Source organism: Alternaria rosae (assembly GCF_020736505.1).
Source record: "Alternaria rosae strain MPI-PUGE-AT-0040 chromosome Unknown BKA58scaffold_2, whole genome shotgun sequence".
Lineage (NCBI taxonomy): Eukaryota > Fungi > Ascomycota > Dothideomycetes > Pleosporales > Pleosporaceae > Alternaria > Alternaria rosae.
In genome coordinates this window covers 1,484,812-1,502,152 of record NW_025763571.1, presented here as the reverse complement: position 1 = coordinate 1,502,152, position 17,341 = coordinate 1,484,812, and the positions used below count along the sequence as shown (strand labels likewise).

Genomic DNA, 17,341 nt, shown 5'->3' with positions numbered 1-17,341 from the left:
AGCCCGCAGCCAACAGCTTTATTCTCGTTTGCCTCTAGGCCTGAGACAAATACGCTTTCGAGCCCTGCATAATCTCGTCTTCGCGAACCTTCAAGAGCGACCCATTCCCAGGCCAGGCGACCGTTCGTGCGGCCGCATTTGCAGTTGACTCACGGTTAGGCGCCATCTTGCCATGGTACGGGGAAGCGACGTCGCGCCAACCTATCACAACTCACATCAGCCGTAAGACCCGATGCGCTTCTGCCGCCAGATGCTGGTCCAATATTGGTGCGCCGGCATCATCCTTCCAGCGACGCGCAGCACTTACCAGCCGACTCTCAACACACTCGTCATGTTCCTCGTCGTCGCAGACACTGTAGCGCTGGAGTCGTTGTCCTTGCTGTCACATGTCAGAGCCTGTCGTGTTCCACAGTGGCAAGCGCTGTGCAGGACGGCCCGTCGCCGTGCCGATCTTGCAGTTTCATGCGATGGGCATCCATGTCCGCAAAGGTCACGAGGTCACGAGGCCGACGTTAATGGTTTGCGTCTGCACGCTATCCGCCTTCCCCGCTGTAGTGGTGTGCAATACACCTCGACCCAAGAGGCTCCCCGCAATGCGCGCCCACGCCGAACGACGCGGGTGAGGCGATCTACGCTCACAAGATCCGGAGAATACGAGCGGAGGATCAACCGACCGTTGAACGCTAATTTGTCTCTTGTGCTTGAGACACGCCCCAGTCGCACAGGCAACTGGCCAGAGTACACGTTTTCGTCACTGTACGACTGTTCTCGAAGTGCATCCTAAACAGCGGTGTTGTTCCTGATTCCTCACATAGCGCACAAGGCCCGCAAACGCGTGACCGGTCCGTATGCTCCCGCAAAGATGTCAAGCCTCCCTAATCAGTAGCTCCATTTGAACTTCTTACTGTTCTCCATTGTCCATCTCTCTGCTTGCTCCCCAAGGTATCCGTAGACCCCCTTCACGTCCTTTGCTCCACATGTTGTACTCGGTGTTTGCAGTCGTGACTGGTATTCATTTCCCCAGTCGCAGTGGGGGAACCTCCCTCGCATCATCCTTCTGGCTGTGCAGGACCTCTGGTATAATCCGCTCGTTGTTCGGTGTGAGATGGAATCGGATGGAGATGCCAGCGACTTCGGTGGTGTGCATAGACTTCTGCACAGCATCCTAGCAGCCCTGTGTCGGTATCGGCATCCGATGATATATGCGTCTGGATATAGTTTCGCATGGTCGAACCCACGACTGTGAGGATGCTTTGGGCAGCTTCACATAGCGGACGCATCGACTCCATATAGCTTCAGCAGCGGACCAACTTAGCCTAGTGGCTTCCAGAAGAAGCTCTAGCGGCGGGAGACAGCACCGCTATGCCTTCGCGCACCAATCACGACTATTTTGTTTTCTGTTTTATCTATTTGGGAAGACGATTGCGTCCATCTCAACCCAAAAGAGCTTCGGAGCTGGGGCTAACAGGCGGAGTTTTGGAGATCGATGCTAAAACACCTGCCCATTGGTGTTTCGGGAGGAAAAGTGGGCATGGCGGCTGTTTCTGAGTGGCGGACGTTGCAGATCTTGTGTTGCTTGTTCAGCTCAGCATCTCTAGTCCTAACTGCATAATCGTTACAAGATCTGGGATAAGCAACAAACTGTCTTGGCGAAGCCGATGGGTGAGAGATCGGAGACCTCCTTTGATTGACTTTTGACAGGAATAGCTACACATACATCCAGCGCAAAGGTATCTTGACCAGGTAGGAAGACTCTTACAAACTATTGAAGCTCATTCTTGCCGATCATCAGATTACAACGTTTCTCTTTGGGATGCGTACAGCCTCGCCATCGGTATACAGCCTTAATCGGATCGGACAATGAGCCTCAAGCTTTCGGCAATCACGACGGCGAGGCGAAAAACGTGGAGTGTGGGTCGGAGCTCCGCATCACACGTATGCGGCGCGGTAGTACAGTCTTCGGGACTTCTCGAGCGGAAAAGCAAGCACTCCTGACGCCTTGTAAGTCGGTACTCGCCCAACAGCCACACCGAAACACCCGTCTTGCTTATGTCGACCAAAGTCAACTACGACTTGTGTCGTGAACTCACCCTGATAGTGGCACGTACGTGAGAGTGTACTCCTAATAATGACACCCGGCGGGGGGACTAGACGGCAGACCTGTTTCGACGTTTATGCGGAGAAAAAGCAGACCATGAATGATGCGAGGCAAGGTGTTTAAGATACATACGACAGCCATGCATTACTGAGATGGTTGATGCTGTGTGAGCTGAGCTGCCCAACTTCCACTCCTTTCCGTGATTGATTCACGTCGCCAGTTTCTTCAACTATGGCGCTGGCTACTAATCTTCAACCACTGGCTTATGCCGTGGCATACGTTACCTTCTTTCTGGGCACCACCTCGACCTTTCTGAGGTTTTACAGTCGTTACGTCAACTTGAGTCTGAGGAAATGGGGATGGGACGACTACTTCGCTGTGGTGGTTTTCATCTTCAGTGTCGCTCAGCAAGGTGTCTTGCACATGTTTCTCTACTGGGGATGCGGGTTGTAAGTACTAAGTAGCTACCTTGCGTGGAGAAGACAAGACTAACGATTGTGTTTAGACATATGGACGCCCTTAATGCCTTCCAAAAACTGGAAATTGTCAAGGTATGCACCAAAGCAAGACAGATATACTACCAAAGGCACATGTACTAACCAAAGACATTAGTGGCTCTTCGTCGAGGAGATAGTCTACTACTCCGTACATTGGGTTATGAAATCCGCGTTTCTCTTCTTTTACCTCCGGCTTTCGTCGGAGAGTACCGACTTCTGCTACGCTGTCTACGCTGGCCTGGGTCTCAACACGATCGTATGGGGGTGCAACATGTATGTCGTGATGTTTCCTCACTCTTTACGAGATAAACTAACGTCTGAGACTAGGCTTCTTGCTTGCATCCAATGTATGCCCTTTGACGAAATTCTACACCCTGGCACACATCCCGACGCCTATTGCATGAACAAACTCATTGTTCTTCTGGTGCCATGTCTTTTGGTAAGTACCATCTAGTCCCTTAATCTCGCAGATCACACAGCTAACTTCAACTCCCACAGAATATTGGCCTAGACATGTACATCCTCCTTCTACCCATCGCCATGCTCTGGAACTGCCAAATCAGCTTCCGCAAGAAGATCGCCGTCCTCAGCGTCCTCACCTTCGGCAGCATCTCCGTCATCATCGCAACCTTCCGCCTCATCCCCCTCCTCGAACTAGGATCTCAATCCGACGAACCCATCGACACATCTTGGATCCTCGGCAAAATGATCATCATCGCCGCCCTCGAAACGCAGTTCGCCATCGTCGCCGTCAACCTCCCTTCTCTCAAGAAACTCTGCACCAACTTCACCGGCGAAGAGAGCTTGGTTGAAGAGCCTCAGAACTTGAGGTGGAAAGCAAAGAAATTGACTTCGCAATGCAGCGACGACTCAGATGACGACGAGTTCTATGTCTCTGGTGGAAACGGACGCGGGTACCACTGGCGCAAGAGCAAGGCTAGCTCGCATACAAGTTTCCGGGCTAGCATCGCACCTAGTTTTGCTACCGATGAGGAGTCTCTTCAGGCTAGTGTCGCTGTCGCACTTCCCGTCTTGTGGGTCAAGTCTAATGTTCAAACGGTTAGAGTGGGTAGGGGGCATGTGAGCAGAGGGCATGTGGTTAGGAGTTTGGTTAGATGTAGTATGGAGAGGGTTGAGGATTGCTTCCCTAGAGGACACTTTTTGAGGACGTATGGGAGGCCGGAGTCGAGGAGGCCAGAGAGTAGATTGCCGACTTGTATGGAAATATGATGTTTGTTACGAATGATTGTGGAAAGGCTACTCGCATTGGCGATGGTGTATATGAGAGTGTGTCGTGGTAGCGTCATATTGCACTCACTGTATATCTGATTTTGATGTTCAATATATGTTCAATTTACTGATTATCAGTACCCTGGTATTCGCATAGCTTTTTGTTACCACGTTTCTCTTACCTGCTCCCAGCTTCGCAGTTCTATCACTACACGTATCTCGAAATCCTTCATTATCCCATCTTAACTACATTCAGAAGTCGTGGCCTAGTGGTAAGGCGCTCGCACTACGTCCGGGCTTGCCCGTACAGCGCACACGACGGCAACGTCGTGGTGTTGAGGTTTGAGGTAGGAAACGGGGGGACTGCGAGACACCTCTGTTCGAATCAGAGCGAGTTCAATTCTTTTTGGGTATTACATAAGATATAGAAAGAGAGCCACAGCGGAAATGTGAGGTCATAGGGATGTTTTGGGGTAGATATGTCAACAGAATAGACGAAAGTGAGAAGGCGAGTCACTCAGATTATAGATATCCATGTTCACCCCAGCCGTATCAAAATAATTTTAGGCATCTCCGTATCTTCAACCACCAATTTCTGACCGTCTTCTTGCGCAAACTAGTAGCAACTGTCTCGACGACCTTCCTACTTCCTAACAGGCTGCTTCTTAGGCGAAATACAACGTGACCCTACTGGATCGAGATGACTGACTGCACCCCTTCTACCCTGACTGGAGGCGGGACTGGGAGCTTGCTGAGGACTCAGCTCCGCTACGTGTTGATCTGAGCTATTGCTAGAAGGTTCTTGAGGAAAGCCAAATTCGAACTGATCCGGTAACTCCTGTGCATCATCGTCGTATCTGTTGTGGCTTTTGGGAAGCAAAGGCTGTGGCCCAGAGCGAGGGGGTTCGAGAAGCGAGACTGGTGACCATGGGTCGAGTTGTTGTGGTGATGTTGGCCAATCGTAGTTGCTGGCTGGTGGTAGTGGTGGAAGTGACATGGGCTCGTTGTCAGGTGAGGGTGTCATTAAGTCGTGTGCCAGAACGAGCGCTTCAAAGAACCAGAGACCACTGTAAGATGTCAACGCAGCGACACATGCGTAAAAGGTTATACTTACGATTCGATAGTCCCCATGACAAGCTCTGCCACCCATAGTTTGAAAAGATGATCTTTATCTGCTTGCCCGTACCAACCCAGAAAGCACATGAGAAGAACCTCGACTAACCAGAGTATGGCCATTAAGACGTGAGTCCCAAGATCGATCTTCATGACATATGTGCTCGGACATGCGGATAGGAATATGATGAAGCCGATGCAAACTGTCATTGTGAAGATGGCCTAGTGACACAATTAGCTGTGTATTTGGAGGCGAGCAGTGAGACACACTAAGCCCATCGAGAGAAACAGGATATTGTCTGGAAGGGACGGGTACAGCCAGGCGCTGAGACCGAGGACAGCGATCGCAAACGGGATCCGCGCTGCGTGCAAAACAACTGACTCTGTCCATCCCGACTGTGGTCCCAGTTGGAAGTATGCTAGTATTTTGCTCATGCTGATCGATTCGAGAGGATTAATTGGCAATGAAGTTTGGAGAAGATTTGTGGTCACAACAAGGCGAGGATACTGCTGTGAGAGATACAGATGATGACGGTGAGTATAGCTTTTTGTACCAGATGCTATCACGGCTATCAGACAAGACTCATAATTGTCTCAGACACTTCGGATACATGGCCCTAAGCCTCGCCGATCTAAATTCCCATCTTGCCGTCAAAGACAGTATTAAGACACCAGAGACACGGAACTTCCACAACCCGACCTACATGAACTCGGAACGTTGCATAACTTTTGCTCATTGTAGTTGAAAGCCTGCTCGTGCATGCGTCTCTTCTTGAGGCATCTCTCCAGACCAAACCTTACATCTTAAAATGCTGGACGTCTGTATAGGACGCGCGCATGCCGTGTCGTCTGTTCTTGCATGCGCTAAGATTGATGCTGCAAGCCCAAGAAGACTGCTACAAGCCCAATGTATAGGATGAGGACAGACACGAAGAAGCAGAAGAATACGACTGCTGCCAGGAAAGCGATGAGCACTTCAGCATCTACCTTGACTAGATCGCGCAGCATTAGGAGTCGGTTTGTAGGAGCTGAGTGCTCTCCGTTAGGTTCTGTCGTAAGTAGTAATTAGAGATTCAGCGGGGAAAAGAATGTGTAGCGAGAGATCTGTATCGATGAGCCTCTGAAGTCGCGTATGTTCAGTCCTTTGTTTGCTGCAAAACAAGCATGCGAAAGTGCAGTCAACACCTGTTGCGTAGCTGCCAAGCTGTGATGACTCGCTGCTTGGAAGAAGTGGTGGGATTCGCAATCTAGAATTGCTTGAATGTGGTGGCATATCAGTAGAATGAGGAGTAGAGAGCGTGCTATCGTTTCACTCAACTTCTCTAGATGTGCCCGCCTCGTTGCGCCACGCGCTAGTGGCGCATCTAGCGCACGCACAGACTCCTCCACCTCCTTTCGTAGACTGGTGTCTTCGGATCTGTTCTTGCCATCACCAAAAGGACGCGCCGCGCACTAGTGACGAGGCTTCGACAACAAATCTAATCCAATACACCCGTCTGGTCAACGTCAAAGTCAAAGTGCAAGTCGTGCCGCGGCGGACGCGCCGCCCCACGCTTCCCGTCCTTGGCTTAGCCAATGGCATCGCAGAACGCCCTCCCTAAGGTGACAAGCTCAACCGCAAGCAAGTATGTGGATATAGACTCGTCCCAATGGTTTCATCGTCCTGGGTGTTCACAGAGAACTACGGAATGAGCGGTAGGTAGCGTGGCTGCTTAGTCCTCCGCATTAGGAAGTCCAGACTTGGATCTCGTGTGATGAAGCAAACGATGGCGTCCGCGGTACACTATGAACTATGGGAATGAACCGGTTCTGTCATTCCTATATGTAGGTAGAGCATCGCTCCATTGTGGTTGTCGCGAGACGGTTCCGCTGGTCTTCTCCCAAGTCACTCATTTCCAACAGTCACTCATTTTCACCATGCTTACTTTCTCGTCTTTCTTTGTTACTGCGCTACTAGGCGCCATTGGCAGCAATGCTGCGCCACTCATCCAGGAGCGAGGTGTGCTGCTAGTGTGAAATGTGTGTCATCGCGTAACTGACAAGGTACAGGTATCGCTCCAAACCTTCTGGTCAACTTCAAGTTGATGGAGCAGTATGCTTCGGCTGCATATTGCTCAAACAACTATGATTCTACTGGAGATCAGATTGAGTGCTCTACTGGCAACTGCCCGCTCGTGCAAGATGCAGACTCCACTACCGTCATCGAGTACAGCCGGTAAGTTCCATTCCAGACCTTGTGGACGTCAATCTCAACGGCTGTCACATGGCCACGAATGATTTAGATGCTAACAGCAAACAGAGAGGATGCGTTGACCGACGTAACGGGCTTTGTCGCAGTCGATCATACAAACAAACTTGTAGTAGTCTCCTTCCGTGGCACTCATACGATCGAAGACTGGCGCACGAACCTCGACTTCGGCACTACCACAACAGATATCTGCCCAGGCTGCACCGCTCACCGCGGTTTTTGGCAATCCTGGGTTGATGCGCGCGACAGTGTCTTACCCGCCGTGAAAGAGGCAACTACCGCCTTCCCCAGCTACAGGATCACCGTAACAGGGCACAGTCTGGGGGGCGCTGTCGCTACACTCGCGGCCGCCAGTATGCGCACTGTCGGTTACAATGTCGCATTATACAACTTCGGATCGCCAAGGATAGGAGGAAGTAAAATTAGTTCCTACATCTCCAACCAGCCTGGTGGTAACTTCCGCGTCACGCACTGGAACGATCCTGTTCCGAAGCTGCCGCTGTTGACGATGGGATATGTTCACATTAGTCCTGAATACTACATCAACAAGCCGAGTAGACAGGCAGTATCGGCTGGTGACATCCAGACGTACTATGGTGCTGCCAATCTTTTCCAGGGAAATCAGGCCTGGCTAATCATGGATGTCGAAGCCCATCGATGGTATTTCGACATGGTGTATACCTGCGGAGCGAAGAAGTCGAAGCGTGGAGTTTTGGAGATGAGGGGCGTAGAGGGAAATATGGAGGTGGTGACTACATTCTGATACCCCAAGTAACCGCAGGTGTCTTCCTTAACGTCTGATCTAATGTATACTATGTCTAATGCTCGATTCCTATCCACCCTCCCCTTCCTACAAAACCTTCAACTCCTTCGTCGCTTTCAACATCTCGTGCTAATCTTCCGGTAACAACGCTTCGCTCATGGTCTCGACCGCGTACGAAGAATGGGTTGAATCCTCCAGTCCATTTTCCCCTTCCCTCGCCGGAGGAATCCAGACGAAACCCGCTATTCTGCCGATCGAGTTGGAGAAACCACCGCCGTTGATGTACCGACCCGATGTCGTTCGTAGAGCCGGGATATGCATTTGTGGCGCGTGTCAAGTCATCCTCTTCTGTGTCGGTGTCGAGATCTTGATCTGCTGCTTCCTCATTTACAGACGGGTGTGCGATACTAGCTTCGTCATCTGAGGTCGCAGGGGTTCGTGTCGCCGGGCTACGCTGAGATCGTCGTCTTCTTCCGTTCCGTCTCGCTGTCGGCTTCTTAACGATCTCATTCGATGGGAGGCGTAATACGACTGTATAATTGTTTAGCAGACGGGTACCATGTAGGCGTAGGCGGATGTATCGAGCCTTGAAAGCTGCTACCAGCTTTGAGCTCTCCTGGCACTCTCCGCCTGCAACCTCGCTTCCCTCATTTGCCACTTCATCGTCTTCTGTCTCGTCATTATCCTTAGTCTGTGGACTTGGCATCCCGTTCTTTCTCTTCGTCCTGGGCAGGATATAGTAAGTTCCAGTGTCCCATATTATCAAGCTTCCAGTCTTTCTGCTAGCACTCTCAATCAGATGGTTCCAGTAGTTGTGTACTCTGGTCTCGATCGCCATTCTTCCTATGCTTTTCGAGTTGGGATTGCCGGGGAGTCCCTTTGGAAGGGCGAAGGACATCGAGCTCGTTTCTGAGAACTGGAGACGAAGGTCATAATGTACGCCCGCAATGGGGTGGTTGTGTTGATGAACAACAAAGTGGTGACCACCAGAGTGGGCGTTGGAATGGTAGAGTGCGGCAAATGCATCGATTGAGAGCCTTGGTACACCAATTCGTGTGTTTCTAGAACTTTTCACCAGGTGGCTTTTGAAGTACGTAAGGTGATCGTCAATCTTGACCTTGCCGGCTTCTACTGCTGCTAGCGCGGGTAAAGTCTTGGGGACAGTCGGGTTTGCATCCGACTGCAGAGTGTCTTTTGCCTTTGAACTCCCGATATCTGTCGCAGATGTTCTTCGTCGCTTTGAAGGCCGCGGTGGCGATATGTCGCGCGCGAGACTTGCTGGCAAGCCCATCGCCACTTTGGTGCAGTTGACAGACCGTTGTCGCCTATGATCCGGGCCAAAGAGAGTACCAATCCTACATGTTCATGGTTCTCTAGGTCGTCCCCCTCAACATTGTGGGCTTGCGGTTGGCGTTCGATTTGTGAGTGAGATGCGCGTTATCGTCGCGAACCGCCGCTTCGAAGCGATGATGTCAGCTATCCGCAAGCTCCAAGATTGAATACTACAAGCATTCCATGAATAATGTAAACAATCGTACGAGCAATTGGAGGAGGCGGACGCCGGGATGCCAAAAACGAAAGATCCGGATCGTGACGAGAAGCATACACGCGTGTGCGAGGTGTGGGGTCCCCGCAAGAGCCGACACCCGTCATTGGCTGTCGGCAAACTTGCCTCCTCTTGATCGGCGAACCTGCCCAAACATTGACCACATCTCAACGTCGACCCAAGAACATAGGCACGAAGAGGTTAGACGGCACACATACTCCGGACATGATGAGGGTGAACGGAAGGTGCAGGCTCCACCGATGGAGATCTGGTCATTCTGGGGTATTGATCAGTGGATCAGCGGACGAGATGGCGTAGAGGCGAAGGTATAAGTATCCCCATTGCTCTAACCAACGCTGGTCGCGATTCTGGACTCTGTAAGCCTCCCCTCATCGGAACCTGTTATATCTTCGAGTTTTTTTTTTGAAGCTTCTTCATAATGTCTTTCGATACGGAAGTTCTCATCATAGGTGCGGGCATGAGCGGCCTGGGCCTCGCTGTCCAAATCATTCGCAAGTACGGGCTTCGTAACTTCGAGCTCATTGAAAAGAGTGAAGATGTCGGTGGCACTTGGCTGGCAAACACATATCCAGGCTGTGGATGCGATGTAAGTTGTTCCGAGTTCAACTAGCCGTCAATGCTGAAATTCATGCTAAATTGACAAGGTTGCCTCGCACTTCTACTCCTACAGCTTCGCGTTAAATCCAGACTGGTCTCGAAGATACTCCATGCGTCCGGAAATCCAGGCCTACTTTCGCTCCGTGGCCGAGCAGTACAAGATCGTGGATCACGTCCGCTTCCATTCCATAGTGGAGAAAGCAGCGTGGAACGATCTCGACAACGTTTGGGAGGCTACCATCTTGAACCTTCAGACTAAAGAACGGACAACGCGTCGAGCGAAGATACTTGTCTCGGGTGTGGGCTCACTCTCAGTGCCAAAGAAGTGCGATCTTCCCGGAGTAGATACGTACCAGGGCAAATTGTTTCACTCTGCACAATGGGACCATAGTTTCGACTGGGAGGACAAAGACGTCGTCGTACTTGGTATGCCATGATGTATCATCTGGTCAGTAGTATGCTAACAAACCCCAGGAAACGGCTGTTCAGCAACTCAATTCGTCCCTATCATGGCGAACGAGCCCAACCCCGTGCGCAAACTCACACAGTTTGGACGACAAGCGCAATACCTTGCAGAACGCCAGAACCCCTACTATTCAGATACTTTCAAAGCCGTAATGCGCTACGTACCACTAGCAATGCGCCTCTACCGTGCAAAATTCTATTACGACATGGAGCGCGACTGGAGTGGGTTTGACATTGAGACCGGGCGCAGTATTCGCCAAAACCTGGCCAAGGAGAATGAAGCATACGTAAAGAGCATGGCGCCACCCAAGTATTGGAGCGCGCTCATCCCAAAGACCGAAATTGGGTGCAAGCGGAAAGTATTGGACACGGACTATCTGAAGACCCTATGGAGAGATAATATTGAGCTGGTTGCCAACGATCCGGTGGAAAGAATCACCGATGACGGCGTGGTCACAAAGAGCGGTCGCGAGGTGAAAGCGGATGCGATCGTGCTTGCGACCGGCTTCGCAACACAGCAGATGCTTTGTCCGATGGAGATCGCAGGGCGTGACGGACTGCGCTTGAACGAATACGTGAGTTTACCACTAATCACCTCATGAGACCTACATACTGATGCATATTGCAGTGGGACAAGACCTCACAAGGCGTCGCACAAGCTTACTTCGGTACGGTGGTCCCACAATTCCCGAACTTCTTCATCCTCATGGGGCCCAATACCGTCACCGGCCATCTCAGCGTCATCTACACTGTCGAATGCCAGATCAATTTCACCCTGCGTCTACTTGAGCCCATCTTCAAGTCGCTGCCGTCCTATCGATCTCGATCGTTCATTCCTCAAATGCTTTCACCCCCACCAGCGACCGTGGAGGTCAAGCCGGAAGCTGCGGTCGCAGACTCGCAATGGACACAACAAGCAGCAAGCAAGCTGGTGTGGAATTCTGGGTGCGTCAATTGGGCTGTAGATCCCAAGACAGGTCTGAACAATAGTGAGTGATGAGGGTAAACTCTGATGCGAGTCCGTGCGCTAAATCTGTTAGTGATGTATCCTGACTGGCAATTCCTCTATTGGCTCAGGAGTATCTTTTGGAAAAAGAATGACTTTGTCTATCGGAACGAAAAGACGGGCGAAGAGTTTCGACCGGGTACCACCAAGACTATACTCTGGCTGGCTACTGCAGGAGTACTTGCTGGCAGCGCCTTCTTCGGACGGGATTGGATCCAAGATGAACTGCCTCGCCGGCTAAGGAATCTCGATGCGAGAACATTGGTGCAAAACTTGAAAGCCTGAAGAATGACCAGACGAGGGGGTGAGTCAGCGCATGCCTGGATGGGATGTCAGTATCATCATCTAGGTCACCCACACCTTCAGGCAACAACATCGTCCGACCGAGGCAAGTAGGATGCTCATGAGACGGAATAGATGATTTTGCTTATACCGATGGTACTAAATCGTGCGACTCGTCCTTCGCTACGGAGCGTTCCGCCGCCATCAATGACGTCGCGACACAAAATAGTCATCTCTCCAGCAACAAGCAACACTGCTCGCGATCCCGTGATCGCAGCCTTCAAGGCCTCCTCCAAGTCGCCTCAATAAGTTTCAGTCTATTGTTCAGCTGTTCAGCTGTTCAGCTGTTCAGAAAGGACAATACCAGCAAAGTGGGGGAGTCGGGATATCTGACTTCCGGGTGTCCCTTCACCTTCACTTTACCAAATCGTCTCCCAGCCCCCTCAATTCCAGCTTTCCAAGCCCACAACCTTTTCGCTAATATTGATAGCACACTGAGCATACTTTGCACTGCAAACTCCTCAGCTCTTTACACGATTCTCCATTTCCCACTCGTCCCTAACAAGCTCGCCTTGATCATCTCATACGTTCTCACTTTACATTCCACAACCAAGATACCCCCTGAGATGTCTCCAAAGACTCTCCTCCCAGATTTCGCAGTGGCGGTCAGCCAGATGGCTGTTCAAGCTGCAACCACAGCCTACCCGACCGACTACATCGTCGAGCACATCCTCAAGCTCAGCAACTATCTCATCGACCTTGCGGGCACCTGCAACCTCTTTGGCAAGCCCGAACTCGATATCTACAGCCCTAGTCTCAGCACTCTGTTCGACCGCCTGCAGAAGAAGCAGGTCGGTCCAAGCCTGTTGCCTCACGGCTTTCTCACTGCCGAGCGCATTCACGCACGCATCTACGAGCGTGTCGATGAAGAGGCCACCCACCGCCCTCTCGCCGACTACGAGGACATATACTATGCACTCGTCGCACGCATGCAGGAGATGCATCAGTTGTTGAATCTCCGCATCGACAGCGGCTTCAACGTTGCGACTGGGAACATATCCGAAGGCGGCCCCAGCATCGCCGAGCTTCACAACAGTCTGTCTGAGTACTGGAACATCCTCAACAACCCATCCTGCGGCAAAGCGCTCGACGATGCGATCCGCGAGGCAAGGCTTGAGTCGCTCCGCTACGAATTGGTCCATCAAGTCGAGAAGAACAACATGACTCGGAAGGACGCGCATGAGCAGTTGTCGCAGCTTTACAGCTCAGATGTCTACAACGGGATCCTCGGGCTCAACTTTGTCCAGGACTGGGCGCCGCCCATGATCGGTGCTTACTTGGAGTCGAAGTACCGCCGCATGCTTGACTTGGAGAAGGAAGAAGCTGTCGTCAAGGCAAGACTGGAGCGCCGCCAAGACAAGATGAAGACGATGCGCGAGGCTCTCGCCGCCACGTCAGCTGAAGAGAAGCTCATTGCTCGCCGCCATGCCCGCAACAATGCACGCAGGGCTGCTCCAGTATGCGACGTCGACTACGAAGTCAGCCGCCCCGCCAAAGCTACGCCCGTCGGATCCGAAAACACCACCAAGTCCACCGGCTCTGAGCCTAACAACAACAAGATATACCACTTCACGGGCAAAGCATCGATGCAGCACTCCCCCGAACACCAAGCTCAGATCCATCCTGGTCATCACTACGAAGAGCACACGGCCGCCTACTACAACCAACCCATTGAGGATATCATTGCTCACAAGGAGATGCATAAGGTAGCTCAGTGGCAGATCAAGGAACAACGCGTGTCAGAGTACAGCGAGTACCTCCGCGCTCGCGCTAGCCAGGGCGCCCAGAACAGGGTTGAGGGTAGTCAGAGCTCCGTGTCGGGCAGTCCTTTCGGCACACCTCCTCCTTCTTGGGTTCGCGGCCCTTTCCATCACCCGGATATGGATTACAGCCAGTACGAGAAGTTTTGAGACTGGATGACGTGGTTGAGTTGATGGATAGGATATACGGATTGATGATGTCGCCGATGGATGGGCAGGGAGGGCAGCGGATGATTGAATAGGTAGATTGATCAGTGAAGGCTATACCCAAGTGGTACCACACGAGAGACTATACATATATAGACAAACAGTGGTAGCTGGAGAAATTGGTCTTCGACGCTCACGTCGTTGCGATTCCTTGCTTGCTTATATAAACAATTGAAACACTTAACTCTTAGAGCTCCACCTTGACTCCCAACGCTCAAAGGATGTAGTCGGGATCCACCTCGATGATCATGTTCTCGCCATAGCCGCCCGGTCTTGGTGCTGTAAAGCCTTTGATGTGCCAAAGTTCCTCATTCAGACGCTCAAATTCTCCAGGTCGCTGCTCTTGACAGTCGTACAGGTTGAGAGTCTGCTTTGGTATCAGCATACAAGTATCATCCTTCAACTGACATACGAAATAACGTACCTGTAACCCATCCAACCTCCCCACCGCCTCTCCCGCCTCATCCCCAAGCAACCCCCCACACTCCGCTACATCCAACACCCTCAACTTCCCCCTGCCCTCCCACTCCCCCAAACACATCCACATCTCCCTCCCAAGATACCGACACCGATTCAACCCCAACTCCTTACACCCTTTCGTCTCTCTCAACAGCACAACCAACTGCTCAGCCCTCACATCACAATTCTCCAACCTCAACGTCGTGAGTCTCCCACTCCACTCGGGTGCACTCTCCGTAAGCACTTCCCAAGCCTTACCCTGCTCCTCCCGCTCGACCGCTATCCGCGACCGCGATACACCACGTACATACCTAACACCACTTTCTATCCTCAGTGAGAAGGTGCGTAGAGCGCGTAAGCCCTTGATGGCTTTCGCCATGGGCAGTGTGAGCGCCCAGACACTGATTTCAAGATGCTGGAGCATGGTGCCATGGCGTTTGAGTATGCTCGTTACGAGCGCGCTTTGGAAGTTGAGTAAGGTTAGGTACTCGTAGCTTGTTGCTTTGGGGATGCGTAGCCAGATGGCGTAGGGATTGGTGGTACAGCTGGTGATGGAGGGGTCGAGGTACTTGAAAAAGGGAGGGGAGAGGGGTGCAATGCCGAGGGAGAGGGTGTGGAGGTTGGCGTTGGCGAGGATGCGGGCGTGGTGAGAGGTTTCTGAGAAGTGGAGCAGGGAGGATGTAGGTAGGGGCGTGAGTATGTGGTTGAGGATCTCAGTGGGGAGGTCGAGGAGATGGCAGGTTGACATTGTTGGAGTTGGTCGTCTGAGTTGGTGAGAGTCGAGGTAAGGTAAGCTCAAATGATTAAATGTGAAGAGAACAGTTCAATTGTTCAAGTCCAAGGCTGATGAATAAATAAATTCTAGTAGCAGGCAGTCATCTCGGTGCCATTGCTGTCATCGGCGAAACTCTAAACCATATATACTTCCTACGTCACGCCTATCTTCCACATGCGGCATCTTCCTTCCTGCCTTCCTGCCCATCATCACAGCGCTTATTCTTTCTCGCCGAATGGCCCTGTTACCTTGTTTGAAGCAAACGTTTGACCCCGGAGGCCGCGTCGTGGCGTCGAGCAAAATCGATTGGACGAGGCAACTGTGCCGCAATGCTGTTGTGTAAGGCGGCCTCCAACACGCCCTGATGGAATGGCGTCGGTTAGGTAAGGGTAGCCCGTTTCGAACGACGTCAAACTTTGTAGTGATAGAGAGCTTACAGCGAAGGATCTTGCTGCACATTGTATATAGCCGCATGCGCTGTTGTTGGGGATGAACTGCGGAACTCGTATCGAATTTGTTGTTCGTTGTCACAAGGCATACGAATGTGATGGAATGGGCTTTGCGAGCGGCGTGGTTGTATCACTGCAGCAGGATGATAATAGCTGTGTTATATTGATTGCATGGCAGCGCAAAGCTCGGAGTCGCCGGTGCACCGTTGGTCAGTCGCTCGCCGATGATCGCGGGCGGAGATTTGGGTGCTCAGGTAGGAGGATTCGGGTCCCGGGGTGGCAGCGGGTGATATCAGGAGCCGCGTCCGTATACGTCGGTCACTGCAAGCAGACATGCACGAGATGCGGCGTTCTGCGAGGCTTGCGTAGCTCTGCTGCAGTAACCTAGAAGTTAGTCTGAGGTATTGGACAGCTGATGATGAGAGTTGGTGATGTGTGGGTCTTTTCCATTGCTCGGCTTCGGGCATGCTATGTAGCCGAGACGACTATATATACACTTTCTTGCGCAGCGCATCCGGGGAGAGGGGCAATGATCCTGCAGCGTCAACGAAGGGTGCAGATGCACGAGTTGCTCGTCAAGCTTGAGATGCAGACCTCAGCTCTCTCCTCCAGCACCACGCTCAAACACCCTTACGCTGCCGTCACTCTTGACCTGATACAAGAACTCCTTGCCTCTCCCACTGTCGTCGCCCTCTTTGTTCTGTTCAATACCAAAGCCCACGTCAAACCATTGCTTCCTCTGCTCAGTGATGCGTATTACACCGCTCACGTCCCTCGCAACGCCAGTATCTAATACTCTGACACCTAGTATCCTCCTGCTCATGTGTGCACACTTGACAACCAAGTTGTGATGCACCACTTCGAGCGGCTGTGGGGGTGTGGAGAGGCTGAGGAGCGGATTATCGGCTTGTAGGTGCGTAAGGATATGTGACACGTTCGGTAGCGTATGGAGCTGCAGCATGAGGGTGGTAAAGTGGGAAGGTGTGATGGCTGGGTTCAGCGCGAGGAGAAGGTCGGGGTTGTCGAAGATGAGGAGCGTCTTTCGAGCGGTGGACGTAGCGAGTGGGGAGATGGCGCTGGAGATGGTAGACTTGATGTCCGTGATCTCGAGGCTCTTGAGTGTATAGTGGCCTGGCGTGCTTTGGGTTGCACTCGCCGGGCCGTTCGTGGTAGTCGTAGCTGGTGATGAAGCTGCTGCCGCCGTTGGAGCTGATGGAGGTGGCCCTCTCGCGGGCACTATCCGTCCAGGCGGTCCTCGTGCAGACAATATTTGTGGCCCTCTCTGTGGTGCCGCGCTCGATACCGGGACTCGTGGTGTTGCTTGCGCATCGGTTCGTGATTCTGTCCCGCCTGTACTGTCTGTCGCATTCCCACCAGCACCCAGTCCGTCCACAAAGGCGAAGCGTCCTTCTCTCCTCAGCTTGTCCAGATCAAGAGCTGCGCCCTTTCGAGCCTCCTGCTTCCAGAAGTCATACTCTCTCATCCAAGAGACCAATACGACGTTGTGCCCCTCATCCCCGCCATCTTGTGTGCTCAGCTCATTGCAAAGGAAGCGGATGAGCAGCCAGTTCGCGCTCGCGCCGAGGGTGCTCGTGAGCAGGAGGATCGATTCATGCGGTAGCTGGACATAGGGTTGTAGGAGCGCTGGTATACGCGTCGAGGGTGGCATTGTGACGCGGGCACCGAGAGCAAATTATGAGTTGCGCGTAGTGTGCAGCTTATCGATACCGGCCGCCATCATCATGGCTGCTCCGGTGATTTTTCT

The 17,341-nt window shown here is 52.2% G+C and overlaps 8 protein-coding genes and 1 pseudogene across 9 annotated transcripts; 5 read left to right on the top strand and 4 right to left on the bottom strand.

Moving 5' to 3' along the window:
- Nucleotides 1-1,864: 1,864 nt before the first annotated feature.
- Nucleotides 1,865-3,893, top strand: BKA58DRAFT_465774 (uncharacterized protein). Its single transcript, XM_046174977.1, has 5 exons — nt 1,865-2,547; nt 2,604-2,649; nt 2,711-2,868; nt 2,923-3,034; nt 3,094-3,893. The coding sequence occupies exons 1-5, from the start codon at nt 2,330-2,332 to the stop codon at nt 3,823-3,825; spliced, it is 1,266 nt and encodes a 421-aa protein (XP_046028877.1). The 5' UTR covers nt 1,865-2,329; the 3' UTR covers nt 3,826-3,893.
- A 187-nt stretch (nt 3,894-4,080) lies between these two features.
- BKA58DRAFT_t25 lies at nt 4,081-4,224 on the top strand (annotated as a pseudogene). Its single transcript has one exon. The product of its transcript is annotated as a tRNA-OTHER (tRNA).
- A 244-nt stretch (nt 4,225-4,468) lies between these two features.
- BKA58DRAFT_398135 (uncharacterized protein) lies at nt 4,469-5,373 on the bottom strand (the record flags this gene model as incomplete). The annotated part of the gene is made up of 3 exons (XM_046171472.1): nt 4,469-4,892; nt 4,940-5,160; nt 5,209-5,373. 3 exons carry the CDS (start codon nt 5,371-5,373, stop codon nt 4,469-4,471), a joined length of 810 nt encoding a protein of 269 aa, XP_046028876.1.
- A 1,482-nt stretch (nt 5,374-6,855) lies between these two features.
- On the top strand, nt 6,856-7,977 carry BKA58DRAFT_452031 (Alpha/Beta hydrolase protein; the record flags this gene model as incomplete). Its single annotated transcript, XM_046174409.1, has 3 exons — nt 6,856-6,937; nt 6,988-7,153; nt 7,238-7,977. 3 exons carry the CDS (start codon nt 6,856-6,858, stop codon nt 7,947-7,949), a joined length of 960 nt encoding a protein of 319 aa, XP_046028875.1. The 3' UTR covers nt 7,950-7,977.
- BKA58DRAFT_376413 (DNA polymerase ligase-domain-containing protein) lies at nt 7,937-9,551 on the bottom strand. Its single transcript, XM_046169521.1, has one exon. The coding sequence runs from the start codon at nt 9,238-9,240 to the stop codon at nt 8,005-8,007; it is 1,236 nt and encodes a 411-aa protein (XP_046028874.1). The 5' UTR covers nt 9,241-9,551; the 3' UTR covers nt 7,937-8,004.
- A 123-nt stretch (nt 9,552-9,674) lies between these two features.
- On the top strand, nt 9,675-12,181 carry BKA58DRAFT_87917 (uncharacterized protein). Its single transcript, XM_046176090.1, has 5 exons — nt 9,675-10,102; nt 10,161-10,539; nt 10,588-11,153; nt 11,207-11,567; nt 11,619-12,181. The coding sequence occupies exons 1-5, from the start codon at nt 9,935-9,937 to the stop codon at nt 11,867-11,869; spliced, it is 1,725 nt and encodes a 574-aa protein (XP_046028873.1). The 5' UTR covers nt 9,675-9,934; the 3' UTR covers nt 11,870-12,181.
- BKA58DRAFT_87918 (uncharacterized protein) lies at nt 12,182-14,090 on the top strand. The gene has a single exon (XM_046176091.1). The coding sequence runs from the start codon at nt 12,493-12,495 to the stop codon at nt 13,834-13,836; it is 1,344 nt and encodes a 447-aa protein (XP_046028872.1). The 5' UTR covers nt 12,182-12,492; the 3' UTR covers nt 13,837-14,090.
- Nucleotides 14,091-14,107: 17 nt separating this feature from the next.
- Nucleotides 14,108-15,100, bottom strand: BKA58DRAFT_452030 (uncharacterized protein; the record flags this gene model as incomplete). Its single annotated transcript, XM_046174408.1, has 2 exons — nt 14,108-14,260; nt 14,318-15,100. The coding sequence occupies 2 exons, from the start codon at nt 15,098-15,100 to the stop codon at nt 14,108-14,110; spliced, it is 936 nt and encodes a 311-aa protein (XP_046028871.1).
- A 786-nt stretch (nt 15,101-15,886) lies between these two features.
- On the bottom strand, nt 15,887-17,340 carry BKA58DRAFT_87897 (uncharacterized protein). Its single transcript, XM_046176089.1, has one exon. The coding sequence runs from the start codon at nt 17,243-17,245 to the stop codon at nt 16,172-16,174; it is 1,074 nt and encodes a 357-aa protein (XP_046028870.1). The 5' UTR covers nt 17,246-17,340; the 3' UTR covers nt 15,887-16,171.
- Nucleotide 17,341: the final 1 nt, after the last annotated feature.